Source organism: Amblyomma mixtum, chromosome 9 (assembly GCF_055824585.1).
Source record: "Amblyomma mixtum isolate Tamu chromosome 9, ASM5582458v1, whole genome shotgun sequence".
Lineage (NCBI taxonomy): Eukaryota > Metazoa > Arthropoda > Arachnida > Ixodida > Ixodidae > Amblyomma > Amblyomma mixtum.
In genome coordinates, this window is record NC_143020.1 from 63,157,591 (window position 1) to 63,177,556 (window position 19,966).

The 19,966-nt window shown below is 45.6% G+C and overlaps 1 protein-coding gene and 1 long non-coding RNA gene across 5 annotated transcripts in view; one reads left to right on the top strand and one right to left on the bottom strand.

Moving 5' to 3' along the window:
- Positions 1-19,010, bottom strand: part of LOC149329340 (uncharacterized) — a 43,370-nt gene extending 24,360 nt beyond the window's left edge. Inside the window, exons 1-3 of one of the 4 annotated variants that reach the window (XM_089561895.1) lie at positions 18,580-19,010; positions 18,114-18,167; positions 15,862-17,098 (exon numbers count right to left, since the gene is read on the bottom strand). In XM_089561895.1, coding sequence (XP_089418021.1) covers positions 16,176-17,098; positions 18,114-18,167; positions 18,580-18,661 — 1,059 coding nt within the window. In that variant the 5' untranslated portion in view covers positions 18,662-19,010 and the 3' untranslated portion in view covers positions 15,862-16,175. Of the gene's footprint in view, positions 1-15,861; positions 17,099-17,647; positions 18,082-18,113; positions 18,555-18,579 lie in introns of those variants that run through there. The other 3 variants (XM_089561896.1, XM_089561897.1, XM_089561906.1) reach the window with 3 other exon arrangements.
- On the top strand, positions 257-10,237 carry LOC149329342 (uncharacterized). Its single transcript, XR_016285796.1, has 3 exons — positions 257-302; positions 893-1,044; positions 10,057-10,237. It is a non-coding gene; the product is annotated as an uncharacterized LOC149329342 (long non-coding RNA).
- Positions 19,011-19,966: the final 956 nt, after the last annotated feature.

A 19,966-nucleotide genomic window follows, 5' to 3' on the forward strand; every position in this document is an offset into this window, starting at 1 on the left:
TTGTGCGATTGTTGATACCAACCGCCATGCCGCGGTTGGAGTGGGGTATTTTAAATACAACAAAAACACATAATAAAACCATGTAGAGAACCTGAATTAAGTAATAATGACGCCGAAAATTTTGATTTGTGTTGAAGGTATAAGTGATTGGAAAAAGGTCGAAATAACGCAAGCATTATTTTCAAAATGACGTCACGTCTCGTGATTTTTTTTGTTGAAGTCATGGTTGAGCCGGTTGAGCCGAGCCGAGCCTGCAGTACATGGAGGAAAAAAAACTCCATGCTGCAGTAGCAGTCTGGCCGGTGAGTGGAACGTACTGAATTTCTCTGTTCTTTCAGTCTTTCGGTATGCACATTCGGCATTTCGTTGTCAACTTGCTTGTGCCCGAATGTTTTCTGTTAGCAGATCACCCAGGACTAGCACTGAGCCCGCTTTCCCGGCAGTGGAGACAAATGCACTGAAGGGAACACTCATGTGTTTTATCCCGAGTTCTGCTCAAAAGCTCAGTGGAGCTCGACAGAAAAGAATACGCTCTAAATATGTTTTTATGCCTTTTTTCAGCCCAGCCCAGCGTAACTCTTGGTCACGTAAAACACGCGTGATTACCAGCTTTTGCGAACGCCCGAAAAAAAGGCGGGAGACTTTTGACAACAGTCCAGTTGAACTAACCGTTTATGCGATGAGTTTTGTACGTGGTCTGATTTGTTGTGGCCCCGCTGCTAGGAAGGTGTGTAGAGCAGTGACTTAATGGTTCATTTTACAATTGTGTTGCTGTGAATCCGTACGAGCCGATTTCCGAAACGGGTGCACTAATTGCCGCGAGATAAGCGGTTACGCTTTGGTGTCTGCAGCGCGTAAACATGTTCTTCTTTTAAATTTATTTTGATTTCAGAAAACGGCACTTGAAGAACAGAAATGCAGTTTGCTCGTATGCACGGACCTTCCCGATTCCTGCTTCGAGTCCGGCGTTCGCTTGCTGGCGCAGAGGCTGAACAAATGGGGGGATAAAATGCGGAATCAGCAGAGGCTTCAAGGCACCACGAGGTGAGTTCTCCATCTTCTGTGAATTTTAAAACTAGTGCGTGCCACCTGCACTGAGCACTGACTCCCCCCCCCCCCCCCCCCCCCGGAATTTTTTCGAACTGTCACTGTCTGTGGCTGCTGAGCTGTCAACTTGGGCATGACAAAGTTGTAAGCTCAGCCAGAAATACCTGTGCTGTCCGAGTTCTGGGCAAGAGTTTAAGCGAGGCCACTGCACTATGTTCTTGTTGTAGGCTTTCGTGGTGCTCCAACTTCCTCCTTCCCCCACCTTTGCTAGGAGCCTGCCGCGGTGGCTCAGGGGTTACGGCGCTCGGCTGCTGACCCGAAAGACGCGGGTTCGATCCCGGCCGCGGCGGCCGAATTTTTGTGGAGGCGAAATTCTAGGGGCCCGTGTGCTGTGCAGTGTCAGTGCACGCTAAAGAACCCCAGGTGGTCGAAATTTTCGGAGCCCTTCACTACGGCGTCCCTCATAGCCTGAGTTGCTTTGTGACGTTAAACCCCAACATACCAAACATACCATACCACCTTTGCTAGGAAAGTCGCCATGGGACTGAGAGAAAGTGGTGTGATGTAATTAGAGCAGTGGCATGGCCATAAAATTCATCCGCACAGTACCACATAAGAGTTGTGTGTTGGATTGGTACCGCGGTAAGAATTGAGGCGAGTTGTGAGTGAGCCACTGTGGCGAATGACGGTACAGCAGCGGCAAACATGCCACCAATGGTGGAATTCGAAGGCAAACTTCGATGTCTGCGTTGCCATTGTTGTCAATGTTATCTGTGAGGCCATGAAGGTCAGCACCTGTTCTGAATGCATCGCATAGCAGTAGATCAGAACTTCCGTTTTTAGTTGGGTCATGGGCCTCACTGCTGGAGGTCTACCAATCGGTTCAGATTTCACCTTTAGACGCATCAAATTCAGCAACCTTACTACTTATAAGTACAGTAAAACCTCGTTAAGGCATACCTCGTGGCACTATGGAAAAACTGTGCAAAGCGGCAATATGCCCAAACTGAAAACACCCTGCATATGTCTGCTTACCTGGTAAAAGATAATACCTAAGGCATTTCAAAAAATGTGCCTGCGAAACCTTTTAATCGCACAGCTAGTAGTGCAGCCTCGAAGGCGGCTTGGGCAGGGTATGTAATGCGAAGGCAAAATAACCTCTGGTCCTTAAGGGTCCTTAAGAGAGGGCAAGCATAGCATGGGGCGGCAGAATGTGAGGTGGGTGGATGAGATTAAGCAGATTGCTGGGATACGGCGGCCACAGCTGGCAGAGGCCTTTTTGTGAAAGGCCTTTGCCCTGCAGTGGGTGTTATCAGGCTGAAGATGATGCCAACGCCATCCTGCTGCAGAACATCTGCAAAGAGCCCTTTCACTCAGGCGGTGAACCTGGTGGGTGTCAGTACTTGAAAGCTTCGCCTTGATGTGAGACGCAGTGCAGCTTATTTCATTTGGGAAGCACGCTATCCCTGACAGCGTTGGCAATATGACAACACAGTGAGATGGGGCTGGACCACAGCTGCACAGTGGCGCAGATCAGCTGGCAACGCTGCAATGGTAGGTGCGGCACATGGAGGAAAACTCAAATCTTCTGCAGAGAGGCCGGGTCATGTGACAGCGATGAGCAGCAGCTACAGCAATGGGCACATCTGCATGGCTAGGGCCGTGACTGTTCGTACACCAGCACCTGCAAGCAGGTTGACGACGGGGGCCGGGTGTGGCGAGGTCAGGCTGGCACCTCCGCTTTCTTTCACCATTCGTTCACCAACTTGTCAGTGTGGTGTATGCATTAAGAGAACTCGTGAACTTTCATGGCTGCTTTATTAGAAATCCCTTCAGTCTTGCACACGATAGGTACAGGCTAACCGAAATGTTCGGATCAGCCACCGCGTCGTAAGTGGGGTCCAAATGCATGAGGTGTAATGTAAGGTGAGTTGGCGATTTCCTGCAACTACTTCCTAACCGGGGCTACCACTCAAGCGAGTGTGCCTTACCGAGGTTTCACTGTAGTTGCTCCAGGTTATTTGTGGTTGAGATAATTGCTGACAAAGATCCAATTCTGCTTGAGTCAATGGATGTCTTCAGTGGCAGGTTTTTCGAAGTGCTACATCCGTTGTGAAGAATTGAAAATGCTGGCCTAAAATAAGGGAGGCTGCATTGTGAAAATATGAATAGCCATTGAGCAGCCAGCTCATCGGTGACAGGACTCTGCTTAGGCTATTTCCATTGCAGGGCCTCATCTTAATGCACACAACAGTAGTGGGGCTGCCACTGCACTTATTGTCAAGTAGCATTCTCAGGCTGGAATGTATTTGGTACCCTTCGAGAAGTATGGTGCTCCGGGCTGGCTTTCTTAAAGGGTCAGTCTACTCACCTAGATGAGTGTATAAATAATGGCATATTCTGGTAGTTGGCACCCTATAACATCAATAACGAGGGGTCTGCGCCCGGTTTAGGCAGGAATTTATATTTTATTTCGGCGTTAAAAGTCGCATAAAAAAGCATGGTGGCGACCCCAAACGTTCATTTTGTTCAAGAAAGTGGTAGTCTTTTTTTGTAGAAGCATAAGTGAATATACTACGTACCATTTGCATGCCCCAATGTCAAAGAAACGCACGTTTTGTTCTAGTAAACTGTAGAAGGCGTACCGCTCGCTTTTTCTGTAAATCGCATGAATATATATATTTACACGTACGCAAAACGCAGGCACATTCCCACTTTTAGTTCAGCGTATGCTAGCAGAGACGCAAAAATAAACTCATCCTATAGTGGCGCCATCTGGTCGTCAGGACGGGAACCATTGCTGTAAACAAACCGACTCTCCACTTAAGCCTAGGAGCGGCAGAATCGTCACTAATTATTAAAATAAAGCAAATTTATCTCTTATATGCTTTCTTATAGGCGAGATGAGACGAAGCGAAAGACAGGCGCCCCATTTATGGCCAGTGAACTCACTGAAAAAGGCAACAACAACGAGAATTCAGTCCGAAGCGAGAGGTCCGGCTTCGACGGGCGCCGCCATGTTTGTCGCCGCGCGGCGGAAATCCAGATGGTTGCCAGATGAGACTACCATCTCATACAGATGTGTTCCCACATTAATAAATTCTATTTTAAAATGTTCTACCGCACTCCTTGGCACCACAGCTGGCTAAACGGTAATTTGAGTAAAGAGCTATCGGTTGCCGCAAAGAAAATATGGTCGATAAAATTCAGTAGACTGACCCTTTAACGATGAGGTGTTGCGTCAAAGACTTCGAGTTTTCATCCAATGCAAGCAGATGCTGCTTCTTTGAGTTTGCATCTAAATTGCAAGGGGTTATGCAAAGTGCAACGTGAAAAACAGCGTTGCTAAGATGTAGTCCTAATTTTGTACACCGCAAAGCACAGGGAAAGCAAAGGTTTATTTTAAAAATGCATTGTACAAAACAGATTATCTGCTTATGAATGCACAATATACTCGTGAGATCATCAAAAGGAGACTCCTGGAAAATGTTGCATCTTTCTTTGGTTTTGGAATGCGGAGAGTGCTCTAAGCCTATAAAAACCAAAGCTAAATACAACGCAGAAATCGCATACTGCGACTGAGCTCATCCCATGTGAGCTGCTTGGTTTCAGAACTCTATGTTACCCCTCGCCCGTTTGGCTTTGCTCAGCATATCGCAGTACCGGCTGGTATTTTTTCGAACTAGTACTTTTGGAGTCCACGTGACCAGGGTTGCTGCTTTTCCTTGGGAGTGACGTCATAACACACCCCGGCGCTCAGAAACTTAAACTAAAACCGCTCGGTATACATAACGCGTTAATAAATTATTTATTCTGCATATATGAATTGTGCAGCATATATTACATGCCCTGGGGCAATACACAATGTTTGAAACTAGGACGCCAACCAAAAATTTGCTGTCTTTCCCCCCACCTATCCTTTAAGAGAGAGAGACACTTTAATGAATAGTTGAGAGGTCTGCCTGGTTATAGGCCTGGCGTGCTACTCCAGGTGAGGGTGAAAGAGAGAGAGAGAGAGAAAGAAAAAAAGGTGCCATCAAACATACTCAACACTCACACACTCACATGATTATCAAACTATGTGCAGGCAATTACACTCACATCTATCTAAATTGCGTGGCATGTGGAATTCACAAGCGGGGTCAATGCGAAAGAGGGGTCTGTATTGACACCGCGGATCACTCCACAAAGAGCGTTGCATCTGCCAGGATTTAGTAGCGAGGAGTCTCGCGCCATCACTGCGAGAAAAGGGTATGGGTAGGAACAAGGAGGTGTCGCCATGCGCCGATCTTGCTGCACCGTCAGCACAATCATTGCCTACGAGGCCGCAGTGAGCAGGTAACCACTGAAGCACAACACGGTGACGTAACTCACAGGCTTCGGTGTAACCTGTTCGTCATCTGCTCCTGAAGGCTTCCTGATGACTTTATCGACTGTAGTGCAGCGCGAGAGTCACTGAAGATAACCCACGCTGTTGGCGGTTGTAGGATGTAAGTAATTGCAACACGCAGAGCAGCCAGCTCGGTAGCAGTAGTCGAGGTGCAGTGACTGAGTATCGCTGAAATTATGGTGCACGTTGACGGAATCCAGACGCCAATCGCTGATGATAAGGACGTTACAGAGCCATCAGTGTAGATGTGGCGGTACGCATTGTAGCAACTATGAATGTGTTCAATCGCAAAGTATTTAAGTGCAGGATTGGGGGTGTTTGTTTTATGCGAAGCATACTACTTTAGCTACCACTTCAGCCCTTCACCGTGGTTATGCGCCTCCAAATCACGTGATAAAAGACGTCACACCACGTGACACGATGACGTCACGACAGTGGAGAAACGGGGGCCCACCTCGCGCCGTCGCTGTGGTTGTGCGCCTCCAAATTACGCGACACGATGATGCTTCGCATTCTCCAGGCTTAACCGAGTTAAGCCTCAGCCATTTTTTCTTTTAATGCCAGGGATTGTGATCTTAATTTGCCATGCTGCATACCTCCAAGGTGTGCTGCAGGTTGTGACGGGACGCTGGTACTGTGATAGAAGGATGTTAGAAATTTCCTCCATGCAGTACTCAGCGAGTGGATGGTTTGGTACACGAGCCACAAACCGCACCTGGGCACGAAGGAGCTCCTGGGTTAAAAGCACTGATGCCGATAGACATCTGCTCTCAGCTAGAGTACCCATTGTGGAGGTGTTTTTGGGAAGGCCGAGACAGATTCGCAAGGCTTTAGCTTGCATGGCTTCAAGGATTTTTATATTTGTTTGCGATATACCCTCCAGAGCTGGGAGACTGTAGTGCAGAAGGCCTTCACAGAGCGCTCCATACAGTCGTAGTAATGATGGTGTAGAACAGCCTGTTCTGCTGGTGGAGAGCATACAAAAAATAGAGGCGTAAGAGCAGAGCTTGACTTTCATGTGTCGCGCATGTGGGGACCATGACAATGACCTGTCGAACATTACCCCCAGAAATTTATGGCTTGTGAGGTACGGTATTGGAGCACCTGGGGTGGTATTCTCCCGGTGTCGCCTTTTGCGACATGTCGCATCAGGGCGGGGCCTAAAAAAGTGCGTACAGTTGCTCGAAGAAACGGAAAACGTCGCCGGCACTTTCGTCGGCGATGCTTTCAGTCACTCCGAAAGGCGACAATTTACCACTGCTGATTCAGTAGCAGCAGTAGTTTCGTATCTTTGATTAGTAGTTGTTAATTATAGCAGAGATGATTATTTTTTATTTCAAGCAGCATTATGTACATATTACAGTCAGTGAGTACTTATAATGCCATCTCGTCGCTGCGGGCAACGTCTGCTTCGTCGTCTGCTTACATCGGTGCAAAGAAAGTTCGCATGGCGAGCGGGAGCCCGGCTCAGCAGACGGTAATTTGGCCGCGCCAGAAGAATCCCTGCTTCACTGCTGCTCGCTCCGATGGAGTGCGAGGAAAGGAGACCCAGTGTTGTTGTGTGCCGATTCGCACGATAGCCGCGGCGACATCGAAAAGCTTCGTCGGTCAAAGCGAACGGGTTGCGATGTCCGCGGACACGGCGCTCTTCTCCGCGGCTCAAAAACCAGGCAAGGAGAGTGGGATCCATGGCGTCTATTATCAATTCCTAGCCCGTCGCCCGCATGAATCGCTCCAGCGCATTCTGTTGTTCGACTAAGCGTAGTAAATTGGGGCGACGTCACGATGACGTACCAGGAAGGTGAATCCGTGTCGTCACCCTGCCGTCACCGCGGCTCGAGCCAATCAGCGAAGAGCGAAGGCGACACCGGGAGAATACCACCCCAGCAACTTTCAGCACGTAGCGCAAAAGATCACGTCCTGAAAATGCAATTGCTGAGCTTTTATCTGACGACGTGGTGAGACCGCACTTGCTTAAGAATGATTCAATGCAGCCTATTGCGTTCGGAACACCATATATAGATGTCATCTGCATAAAGGGAGATTTCAACTATCGGTGGCAAGCATTTTTCCAAGCCAACAAGTGAGAGATTGAAAAGGGTCGGACTTAGTATACCCCCTGAGGTACTCCGCGAGATATTTGATGCGGAGCTGTGTCACCTTCACTTGTTGACATAAAAATCGATTTATCGTGAAGATACTCACGCAGCCAGTTATACATTCGTCCAGTAATGCCAATTGATTGTAAAGCTGAGTGAATTGCCTCATCTGTGACATTATCAAAGGCTCCCTTCACGTCAAGAAACACTGCAATGGTCATAGACAGCACTGCTTTGCTGCGTTTGACACAATTGGCAAGGGCAATAACAGTGTCAATGCTGCTGCGTCCTTTTCGAAAACCAGACATGGTCGGAGGATAAATTCCCCTGTTTGTCAGGTCCCAGGTTAAACGGGAGTGAACCATTTTCTCCATTAACTTTCCGACGCAATTTAGAAGGGCTATGGGACGATAGGCATTTAAGTCAGTTGATGGTTTTCCAGGCTTGAGGATAGGTATGACATGCGCACGCTTCCAACACGTTTCAAGGCGGCCGAACTCCCAGGAGGTGTTATAAACTGCAAGGAGTTGAACCTTGGCGCTAGTTGTCAGGTGAGAGAGGGTAGTGTAGCTTATGCCATCTGGTCCAGGGCAGGATCTTTTATTCGTAGTTGCCAGAGCCGCATGAAGTTCATCCATAGTGAACGGTTTGTCAAGGAGGGCGGTGTTAGGTGAAGAGAGAAAGCTTTGGGGAGGTAGTGGCACCGACACGGCTGTTGAACGAGCAGTTATCTTAGAACAGAAAGCCTCCGCCGCATCGAGACGAGAAATATTCGCATCCACAGCTACGCACTCAAAAGGATATAATGGCGCGGGCTGACTACTGAGGCTGCGCACAATGCTCCAAATCTTAGAAAGAGGCTTTCTGGGATCAAGCTTTGTGCAGAAGGATCGCCATTCCTGTCTTGTGAGTTTGTCCAAATGGCGCTGAACATGTTTCTGTGCGCACCTAGCAACGCTGATGTCTTCTCTGTTGTTGGTCCTGCGTGCTCGTCTCTCTGCTCTGCGGCGAATTGCTCGAAGTCGCTCATATTCAGCATCTACACTTGACTGCACTTTTGGTAGGGTTATAACTTTAGTGCTGGCTGTTTTAGCACGTGCTACAGCATCAATGAAGTTTTCATAACCAAGGTGTGAGTGCTCCAATTTCTCTGCTGTGTCAGAGAAAACATTCCAATTCGTATAGCGTACCTTACGCCGCTGGGAACTTAAAAAAGCGTCACCAACCTTAATGTACGTAGGTAGATGATCGCTGCCATGAGTTTCTATGTCTACATTCCAAGTTGCTGAAGACGACAGATGCGCAGAAATCATAGAAATGTCAAGGGCACTGGACCTTGCCCCTTGATAAAAAGTTGCCTGGCCGTTGTTGAGGAGAGTTAAATTGTTACACTGTGCAAAATCAAATAACTGTTGTCCTCTGGCTGTTGATCTGGTGCCTCCCCAAGCAGGGTGGTGTGCATTGAAGTCGCCGTTATGATGTGTGGTGCAGGAGTACTGCGTACTATATCCTGAAGGCAGTCGACGTCAAATGTGACACGCGGGGGTATGTACCCGACGATCACTGTGAAGGACAGATTCATGATCTTGACGGTGGCTACAAGATATTCATTCCGTGAGTCTGCAGGTATCGGTTGTGGGATGGAGGTCTTTCCGGACAGCTAACAGAACTCCGCTGATGTCAGTGCCGGTCATCGAGTTCTGAAAGGTATAGCCTGAAAGACTAATGGTAGCACACAGACGAGATTCTGAAATGGCAACAATCGGAAAACGGTGCTTTGAGACGAATTGTCGGAAATCAGACAATCGTGGACGAAGGCTGCAGGCATTCCACTGAAAGGTGGTGGCCGTGTTACGGATGCTTTGCACGCTAGGGAGAGTAGCTGGTCTATTGACTGCTACTGCCATTGTGCAAGTAGAGGTGAAATGAAGTCAAGGATTGTAAGGATGGCTTGTGCCACCGGCGAGAAGAGTGGTGTAAGAAAAGCGCGGATGGCCTCAACAACCTATCCTTTAAGGTTATGGGTTTAGCATACGGACTTGTGACCCCCTGTGCGCCAGCGTCAACAGCCGCAAAAAGGAATGCGGCAGTGTTGTGGTTTGGCCAAGCTTAACTGCCAAGACTTGAAACCTGATAATTTGATTCTCTTGATTAGTAGTGGTCTGACCCAGTGAAACCCTTTCATTGGTCTTGACTATTTTCATTCATTCTTGAGCTCTGCCTTGTACACACTTCTTTTTGTGTGTGGTTTTTTTTTTTGGCACATCTTGAACAATGTTCCTTTATCCTTTTTTTGAGGATCTTTCTGATGTCCATGCACAAGGCCACTACAGAAGTGCGTAGGCTGCTGCAATAGTCTGTTATGAGATTACCTTATCTTTTTCTCTCTTGCATGCATTTCATTTTTTTGTGCATTTTGTGGTTTCTCTTAGTGATTTATTAGTTGCGTTATACTTTTCTGAGCTTGCACACTTGTTTTCTCTTTTCATGGCATCCAACCCTGCATATGGCTGGCACTAGTGGAGGGACTGCAGCAACAGACCTTGCAGGGCGCGTCATTCTCTGGTCCTAGGCTCCTATTCATCGTTCCAGGCTGCTGGCTCAAGAACGTGCTCACAGGTCTGCACCTTGGCCCACAAGCAGAGTGACAGTGGACCCATGTCGGCCAGAACTTCTGTGCCAAATAAAGTATTCTTACCAACATGTCTCTTCAGTAATTAATGAAGTGCATGAATAAACAACTTCTTTGGCCCTATAGAAAAACCGTGTACAAAACATTGGGTTTTTTGAGACCATACCCAGCCAACGCATTGTTTCCTGTACACAGCCGCATATTGCCTTCCTGTTTATGCCCTTGAAGCAGAAAATGCTGCTCAAAGTTAATGAGGAAAAGAAATTTCACGAACAAGTTGCGCTGAGACTACTGCCAAAACGGTACTGAAGCCCAGTTAACATGTAAATCGGGTAATGAACAGGATGTTTGTGAGCACTGCACATGTCTACTTTTTAATGCATATGAGGGGCCACTTTCAACTTTTTTAGAGGTAGGTAGCGCCTTTTCTAATTGCACCATCCCTTGGTGTGGGATGCTTCTACATATACTGCCACCTCATTCAGCATTTGAGTGCTGACCACGGTGTAACCATGGTGCTGACAGTGCTTGGGAAGCTCTTGCTGAATATTGTAACCTGGATGCATCTAGTTGAATGGTCTTTGTAGGTAATCGAAAAAGCAAGGCAACCGTCCGAGCACTACTGGGATTCCAACCCACTGCAAACGAGGCGGATTCTCTATACTCCGTTTCATACTTAGCAGTCAACGCAGCGAAGGCTACGGCGCCTGTTCGCGCTCCTCGTCCGCATCGTAATGTAGTGCGTCGAAAGTGAAAAGAGTAATGAACTTAAAATTAAAGTAAACGTTGGTCGATATTGTAGTATTATAATAATAAATGTGTTTTGTTTTGCATAAAGATAGCTTTTTTTTTTTTTTTCAGAACAGAGTGTCTTAGTTTTCTGGGTTTTTTTCCTGCTCCTCCTGCATCAGGTTTTCACAGCTAGGCCGGCTGGTGATGTCGTCTGCTTTCGTCTTTCGCTTTCTGAGTCTGTGAAAATGGCACCGCTATCTCCTACTCGCTTGTTTTCTTCGCCCACTGCGGCTTCAGAAGCATCTCCTGATCACCTATTCTCCAAGCTGAAGTCTCCGAAAATTTCGAAAGACTGCAAGCAGGTGATTGTCAACGTTTACTCTAGTGTAAGGAAGCGCTTCCCGGAGAATACTGAGCGTGAAGTCCTCGAAACTGCGGGCGAGATGACCGGGGTGAGCCCTCGGCCAGTTGCGAGGTTCAAGAAAGAAGGTCTCTCTACCGGAATAAGATCACCGCAAAAACGACCTAGCAAGGTGACAATATCTAGCTCTCGCAGTGTTAAATATGACAGCTTTGCACTCAACGCCATCCGACTCAAGTTACATGGTATGTATGCCGTACACTGCACTGCCTTTTCCCTTTGAAACAAGTAAACAGCGCTGTGTTTTTCAAAGTAGGTATTAGAGTTTGACAGTTTCGAGTTTCTGCCTAATGAATCTTTTAAGAAAAATAAAAAAATAAATAAAGAAAACCAGCCAAGCTTGGAGTCGAACCTTGGCCGCTTATAAAATCAACAGAGAGGTGCGCGCTTCATACTACCAGTACTACTACTATAGTGCCCAGAATATACCAGTATATTCTAGGCACTATACTACTACTAAGCCACATGGAGTTTTTTTTTCCTCCATGCTCAGCCACGACGCGTGGCGGACGGATACATTTCGCTTGTTTTTTTGCAGCGGACTACTTTTGTATAGCACTTGGCTCTAGCTGGCAATTTGTGAAATTGGCATCACCCTAGACTGCACTCTAAAAGAGCGTAAAGAAAACAGTTTTCCACGCTAATTCCTGCCACGCAGCTTGACATGGAAATCATCATGTGGCTAGTTTATCAGTTGCCTTCAAAGTTATAGATGTCTGCCAATATCTAGATATATGGTAGCTTCAGCCCGTTGCACTGGCAAAATGCATTTCTCCTGAACGCACTTTACAAGTGAAAGCTTCACTACGGCACCTCGGGCTTTCTTTGCGGTGTTTGCGGTTTTGCACCTTCAAGCGATTGAGAGCTCAAACCATGGTGGACTCATGGTGTGTTGCTTTGGTGCTACGCCAAGGTGGCCGTGAGGTCAAACAAAAAATTACTGGTGGTTTAGCCCTGTTTAAACTGAGTGTACGCAAGAGCTTCATTGCACATGGTTACACTTAGTAAATTGCCTGCGCTTTAACTGCTGCTCAATCTGGTCAGAGAGCAAAAGCTGTGGTGTATCGGGCAACTAGACGCGGCTTGCCGTCTAACTCTTGAGTGCATTGCACACACTGGATAGTCAGTGCACCCACCCTGGCAGGTGGGAGTTAAATTAATGGTTGATCGCGAGAGGTTGCTCACCCAACCACCAAGTCTCACTTCTTCACTGACCATCGGAGTGCCTTCACAGGAATATCCACAAGCAAAGAATCAGTGTGTCTCCCCTAAGCCTAACCATGAGTCTCGTCATTGCTTCAACCACAAGCAGCACTCTTAGCGCAGCCAGGGTAATGAAGCTTTTGCTTACACGCCAGGCTTAACTAAAGATAAACCATCAGCAATTTTTCAAGCAGGGATTGGGTTTAACCCGGTTTTCATGATGTATGCTTCAGCTGCACAAACTGGGTAATGTCGAGCTTTACCTCCTAACAAACAGTCCTAAATGTAGGTAAATTTGACAGTATTCACTTACTGTTTCTGACCCCCTCAAGCAAAACAGTGGCTGATTCAATTCGCATCTTCTGACCTTTCCAACCTGCTAAGGTCCATTAGTGCCAGCGAGGGTTTGTACTGTTAAAATCGGTCCGGTCGGGTCCGGTCAAAATCACTTATTTCAGTGCAATAATCCTGCCGGTAGTATAAGCATATGCAACAGCCGTACAGCTTAGCTGTCCTGACCGATGATGAAGCATGGCAATGCAGTGTGCTGCACGCGGCCATCGTGCTTTCGGAGACCCTCTGGCCAATAGTCTGTGAAAGGCCATTACATGCACTATGCACGCGTTGCCTGGTGTGGGTTTTGGCCTTTGTGGCTGCTTCACTGCAGTTTTTTTTTCCCTGCTTTCTTTTGTTTAATTTTATCTACAATAAGTCCTTCTCAACTAATGCAATATTTTATGGAACATTTTCTGCGTCTTTTATAGAAATTTTGCTGCGAGGAACTTGCTAGAACGCAAGCCATTGCTTCTCTTGACAACAAGCTATGCCACAAGGGTGCAACTCTCGTCCTGCCTATCATACAAGTTAAGTCATAGGATTTTGAAGTTCACACTTCAGAAACAGGAATACATATTTCTCTTCCCGTTCACAAAGAAAGTGGCAACTTAAAAACATTGTAGCTGCTACGATAGGCAGGCTAATAATTTTACTCTTCGCAAAGCTTAATGTCAAGAGAATCCAACAGCATGCATTCTAGCAAGTTTTCTACAGAAATATTTCTTGAAAGCTCTTGGCAAAAAAGTTACATAAAGTGTAGAAGAGGTTGCTTTCCACAAAAAATTAAATTACTTATTTGGAATCAGTAGGCAAGAAAACATCTTCCATGAAGATTCCATAATCGTTTCTTTATTAGCATAAATTTTTTTTAAGACCACTTCCCCACAAAACCAAAGGAAGAGCCACCACTCCTGTTGAGCCATCACATCACCTGCAGGTATGTATGAAGTGTGTACTCATGAATATGTTCTCCCTCTGATGCGTTCAACCTTTCATGGTTTCAAAGCACAAATTTTTTCTGCTGCAGCATCCAGTCTTTCTCACATCTACTGAAGATTAAGTGGAAGTTTCCCATACCTCCTTTATCTGTCTTTTATCTCTATTTGATGCCATTAAAGTTTTGAAAGCAACATTCGCAGGATGGATGCTCCTCCTGAAACAACACGCATTGCTGGCTTGGTAGTGAGAAGCGTCTTGGGTTCCTTCCTTTCTTCTACTGTTCTTTTATGATCGTTCTTCAGGCACAAGCTGACAGCAGCACATAACTACAGGGCTGTAACACTAACCCAAGCTCACAGCATAGGCTGCATTCATACCCCTATTTCTCAACATTCTGCTTTTCTCATTCACTGGTGCATACAGTCATGCACCACAGCCACTTTTTTTTTTTTTAATTGGAGCCTTCGTCATCAGCAGGCTCGTAGCTTTAGCCATGCGTAAGGGGGATGTGCGTAGACTGACAAACCGGGGCCCAGTGGTTCCTGGAGCCCAAGTGGAGGCAGACTGGCCCTTTCATTGTCCCTTTACTCCAGCCAGTTTGAGCTGTCCAGTAAGGGCTGTTATGTTGCTCTTCTCTGTACTTTGCACGGAGGAGAGGGTAAAAGAATCAATTAAGCGCGTCGGAAGGGACACTCCTAGCCTGGAGCTTGTACGGCCATAGGTCTAAGAAGAAAATGGCAGTGTTTGGAGCCACTCTGCTCAAATGGCGACTTCAGTGTAGCTTCATGGAAACGAGGCGACTGGTATAATTGCTGACAAACATTTTTTCTTCAATTTTGTGACCCAAACTACATCCACAGCACAACAAAAGTCTCTCTCGCTCACCCCAAATACACCCTGTGCTCTTCCAGACAGATCGAGCAACCTCATCCCAAAAAACATCCTAATCTCATCTGGTAAACCAACTCATTACCATCCAATACTCTGTTTGGCTTCTTTCAAGATATGACCCATTTGCAGTACGGGACAAAAACTTGGAGAAGCTTCTGAAAAAACACTACCTGTGTTTGCGGTATTCTTCACTGCTGCAATCTATAAGTTACTGCTATCAGTTAGTGCTGCTACTAGTGCTGTCATCTGTAAGTGATAGCAGTTCTTCCGTGGAATGAAGGCAATACGATGTCTAAGGATGCTCGAAGTATAACAGTAAAAAAGAAAAGCGAACAGCAGCTTCTTGAGGAACTGGACTGCTTTTGAATCTTAATGCACAATATGTCAAGCAAGTGAGTTTTACAAACAGCCAGAATGTATTCAACATTTTTTAATGGAAACTGCTATAAAATACTACTCATGTGCACTATGGAATTTAACACAATGGAGCCAAATTACGAGGTTTACAATACATTACAAGAATACAGCGTTTTTCATACGCACTAATAACAGCACTTTTTGTTTCAGCAGCCCCGACCCTTGCAACGTGTTATCATGAACACCTTATGTAAATGGAGAAGGCTTTTTCAGGTAACACCAAAACAACACAGAAGCTAGCACAATGTGAAATCATCAGAAACCGCTGATATTCTCACAATCAAAAAAGAATAAAAATGGTGCGGAAACAATGATCCACAAATATTATACCATTTATATCCAGCAGAGACAGTGTTCTGAGTAATGGTAAAGCAGATAGTGAACTCTTTCGCTAGTCCCCGTTCTAAACAACAGAGAACTCTTCAAACCACCAAACTAACGCAAGACACATCACTTTGAGGCTGGACACCTGCTTGTCCTCCCTCATTGCTGCCACTAACACTGCTGGAATAAACACCCAAAGATTTACACAAGAACAAGTTTTACTCGGTTGTCATACAAACAGTTATAGGTTCAGTGATATGACTGAATTTTTATTGATAGTCACAAAAATTAGCTCATTCAGGCTTAAGGATTAAAAATAATTGTTTTGTGCACTCTTACTCCACAACAGAGGCAGGCTGACAACTGCCAGCAGCAATAAGCATTGGATATCAAGATTTTGAAAGGCACTCTGAAACAAGAACTGATGACATACAGGTATGACAGTGATTTTATTTCCATTCATGCAAGATTACAAGCACAGCAGGCTCACTCTCCGCCTTCAAGAAATACTTAGCGTGAAAGTGTATGTGTTGCCTAAAGGAACAAATGTTCTTTTCTGAAAACTGTGTTAGAATGAACAAAACTCACTAATGAAATTTTGATGAGGTTAGCTACCAACGCCTTTCATAGGGTACAGAGCTAGAATCTCGTTAGCATGCATAAAAACTGGAAGCTAGCAAAATATATCAACTAAGGGCATCACGGAGCACTACTATTTTTTGTGAAAGCCCATCTCGTGGAGGCTCAAATTTCGCCTATCACTGAATGTCTCTTGGCACACCTTTTTGTCGCCTTTTTGTGCTGCTCCAAATTTTGCTTTGCACTGAATGTTTTTTTACATAAGTCACATTGGAAGGGCTTTTCGCCCTTATGAGATCTCGTATGCCTTTCAAGATTTGACTGTATCGCAAAAGTCATGGGGCACAGCTGGCACTGAAACGGCTTTTCACCCGTGTGGGTACGGATGTGTCTCACCAGGTGACTCCTCTGTGCAAAGCTGATACCACAGTGGTCACAACAGTAAGGACGTTCGCCTGTATGAGTGCGCTGGTGTATCTCCAGATGGACCTTTTGTGCAAAGCCGCTACCGCAATGGTCACAACAGTAAGGACGCTCGCCTGTGTGAGTGCGCTGGTGTGCCTCTAGACTGTCCTTTCGTGCAAAGCTGCTACCACAGTGGTCACAACAGTAAGGACGCTCGCCTGTGTGAGTGCGCCGGTGTACCTCTAGACTTTCCTTTCGTGCAAAGCTGCTACCACAGTGGTCGCAACAGTAAGGTCGTTCACCTGTATGAATGCGCTGGTGTCCCTCCAGATGGGCCTTCAGTGCAAAGCTGCTAGTACAGATGTCACAATGGTAAGGTCGCTCGCCTGTGTGAGTGCGCTGGTGTCTGTCCCGACTGAACTTATCTGCAAAGCTCTTCCCACAATCGTCACAATGGTAAGGGCGGTCGCCAGTGTGGACTCGTAGATGCTGCACTAAATGGTCTTTTCTTTTGTATGCCTTGCTGCAGTGGGTGCATTTGTGAACCTTATTTCCTGTGGGAACACCCCGGTGGTTACCCATGCCAGAAGGAGTAGATTCCATGCAATGGTCCTCAGGGTGGCTTTCACTGGTTGAATCTTCCACAGCAGGTGTGCCATGGTCGCTCTGCGTCATGACTGAACCTGCATTGCACAGGCAGAGTACTTCAAATAAAATGCATGAACCAACAATCCACAGTTCACTTGGAATTGGGAAGAAAAGTTGAATGCAGACGACACACTCATCAAAAGCAGTGGATCTCTATCAAAAGTTTCATTCAACAGATCTGCAACAGAGAACTCAGGCCTGAAACCAGATGTCTTTACAGTCACAGGTGGGCCTCATAGGAAAACAAGTGGCAGTCAGCTAACCACCCAATGCACAATGCCATTTTGTTTTGTTTTATTCGCTCCTCAGAGAGTGTCTAATAGGAGGAAAAGGCTAAAGGCTAAAAGCCATACGAGGCCTTGGTCTCTTGTACAATTTCTTGCAGCAATGAATAGAACTCACATCGGTCATAGTTCAGTGAGTATAGTTCACATATCAGAGAAAACAACTTTCCAGAATATCGAAGGCGCATATCACCATCCCTCATCACAGTTCAGTAAACTAAAGCTTCCGTATCCTACAAACTGCTCTTTGAAAGACAGCCTTCAGGAGAGAATATATGAAGAAAAACTGCAGATTCTAGCCTGGTGAGTTCTGCCATGAAAGTACACCATGTTTGTGGTCCCCGGAGCTCAAAACTGCATGTGAAAGCCAGATTGTATCCATTAGGACAAAAGATTAAGAGTGCAAAAGCTCACATGGTGTTAACTGCATAAGGCGGTGAATATGGAATACACACTCGTAAAACAGCTTTTTCAGATTACGTATATTCAGTAGGGAGAGCCTGAAAAGAAGAGAGTTCTAAAGCAAAATTTCCCAACTTTTAATTCTGCATGCAAATGACTCCTACACTCCAGAAAAACTGACACTGCCTGACACTTCAGTGAGTACAGTTCATATATCAGAGAAAACAACTTTCCATAATATCGAAGGCACATATCACCATCCTTCACCACAGTTCAGTAAACTAAAGCTTCCGTATCCTACAAACTGCTCTTTGAAAAACAGCCTTCAGGAAAGCATATATGGAGAAGTAGTGCACATTCTAACCTGGTGAGTTCTGCCATGAAAGTACACCATGTTTGTGGTCCCCGGAGCTCGAACCTGCATGTGAAAGCCAGATTGTATCCATTAGGACAAAAGATTAAGAGTGCAAAAGCTCACATGGTGTTAACTGCATAAGGCGGTGAATATGGAATACACGCTCGTGAAACAGCTTTTTCAGATTACGTATATTCAGTAGGGAGAGCCTGAAAAGAAGAGAGTTCTAAAGCAAAATTTCCCAACTTTTAATTCTGCATGCAGATGACTCCTACACTCCAGAAAAACTGACACTGCCTGACACTTCAGTGAGTATAGTTCATATATCAGAGAAAACAACTTTCCATAATATCGAAGGCACATATCACCATCCTTCACCACAGTTCAGTAAACTAAAGCTTCCGTATCCTACGAACTGCTCTTTGAAAAACAGCCTTCAGGAAAGCATATATGGAGAAGTAGTGCACATTCTAACCTGGTGAGTTCTGCCATGAAAGTACACCATGTTTGTGGTCCCCGGAGCTCAAAACTGCATGTGAAAGCCAGATTGTATCCATTAGGACAAAAGATTACGACTGCAAAAGCTCACATGGTGTTAACTGCATAAGGCGGTGAATATGGAATACACGCTCGTGAAACAGCTTTTTCAGATTACGTATATTCAGTAGGGAGAGCCTGAAAAGAAGAGAGTTCTAAAGCAAAATTTCCCAACTTTTAATTCTGCATGCAGATGACTCCTACACTCCAGAAAAACTGACACTGCCTGACACTTCAGTGAGTATAGTTCATATATCAGAGAAAACAACTTTCCATAATATCGAAGGCACATATCACCATCCTTCACCACAGTTCAGTAAACTAAAGCTTCCGTATCCTACGAACTGCTCTTTGAAAAACAGCCTTCAGGAAAGCATATATGGAGAAGTAGTGCACATTCTAACCTGGTGAGTTCTGCCATGAAAGTACACCATGTTTGTGGTCCCCGGAGCTCGAACCTGCATGTGAAAGCCAGATTGTATCCATTAGGACAAAAGATTACGACTGCAAAAGCTCACATGGTGTTAACTGCATAAGGCGGTGAATATGGAATACACACTCGTAAAACAGCTTTTTCAGATTATGTATATTCAGTAGGGAGAGCCTGAAAAGAAGAGAGTTCTAAAGCAAAATTTCCCAACTCTTAATTCTGCATGCAGATGACTCCTACACTCCAGAAAAACTGACACTGCCTAAAAATTTATAAACCTACTAGAACCATGCCAACAGCTATTATCGCACTGAAGAACTTGCACAATTTCTGGTTTCATGCGAAGGACAACTCAAGTCTACCGATGAAGGCTTATGAACCAACGAGTCATGCTTAATGACACAAAACATTGTTAGAGCGATTATTATTCTATTAAACTTTTTATAGCCATCGCACTGTGCACAGAAAAAAGGATTCAGAGCATGACTACTGGTAAAAAAGCCCAGGTTACTGCACCCACCCCCCGAATGTAGCCAATATGCCCAACATGATGTACCGTGTACACCATCTCCAAGAGTTCCATTAACCAAGTGAGTAGAACCACATCTTAAACTGCACACTACTGTTTCTTGAGTGCAGTTAGAGCATACCATATTTACTCGTTTAGTACCCACACCACCAGTTTTGGGACGAGAAACCAGAAGGAAAAAAGAGAAGAAACTATCAAGACCGAGTTTCTCAATGAGGTGCTCTGAAAAAGGTTTAAAGGGACACTGAAGCACTTTTTTTGGAAATCAGGCTGGCAGCAGCGTCCTATAGTTTTTCATGCTGTATACAGGAATATCGCATCCAAATAAGGCAAAAACAAGTGCGCATATCCTTTTTTAGCTGAAAT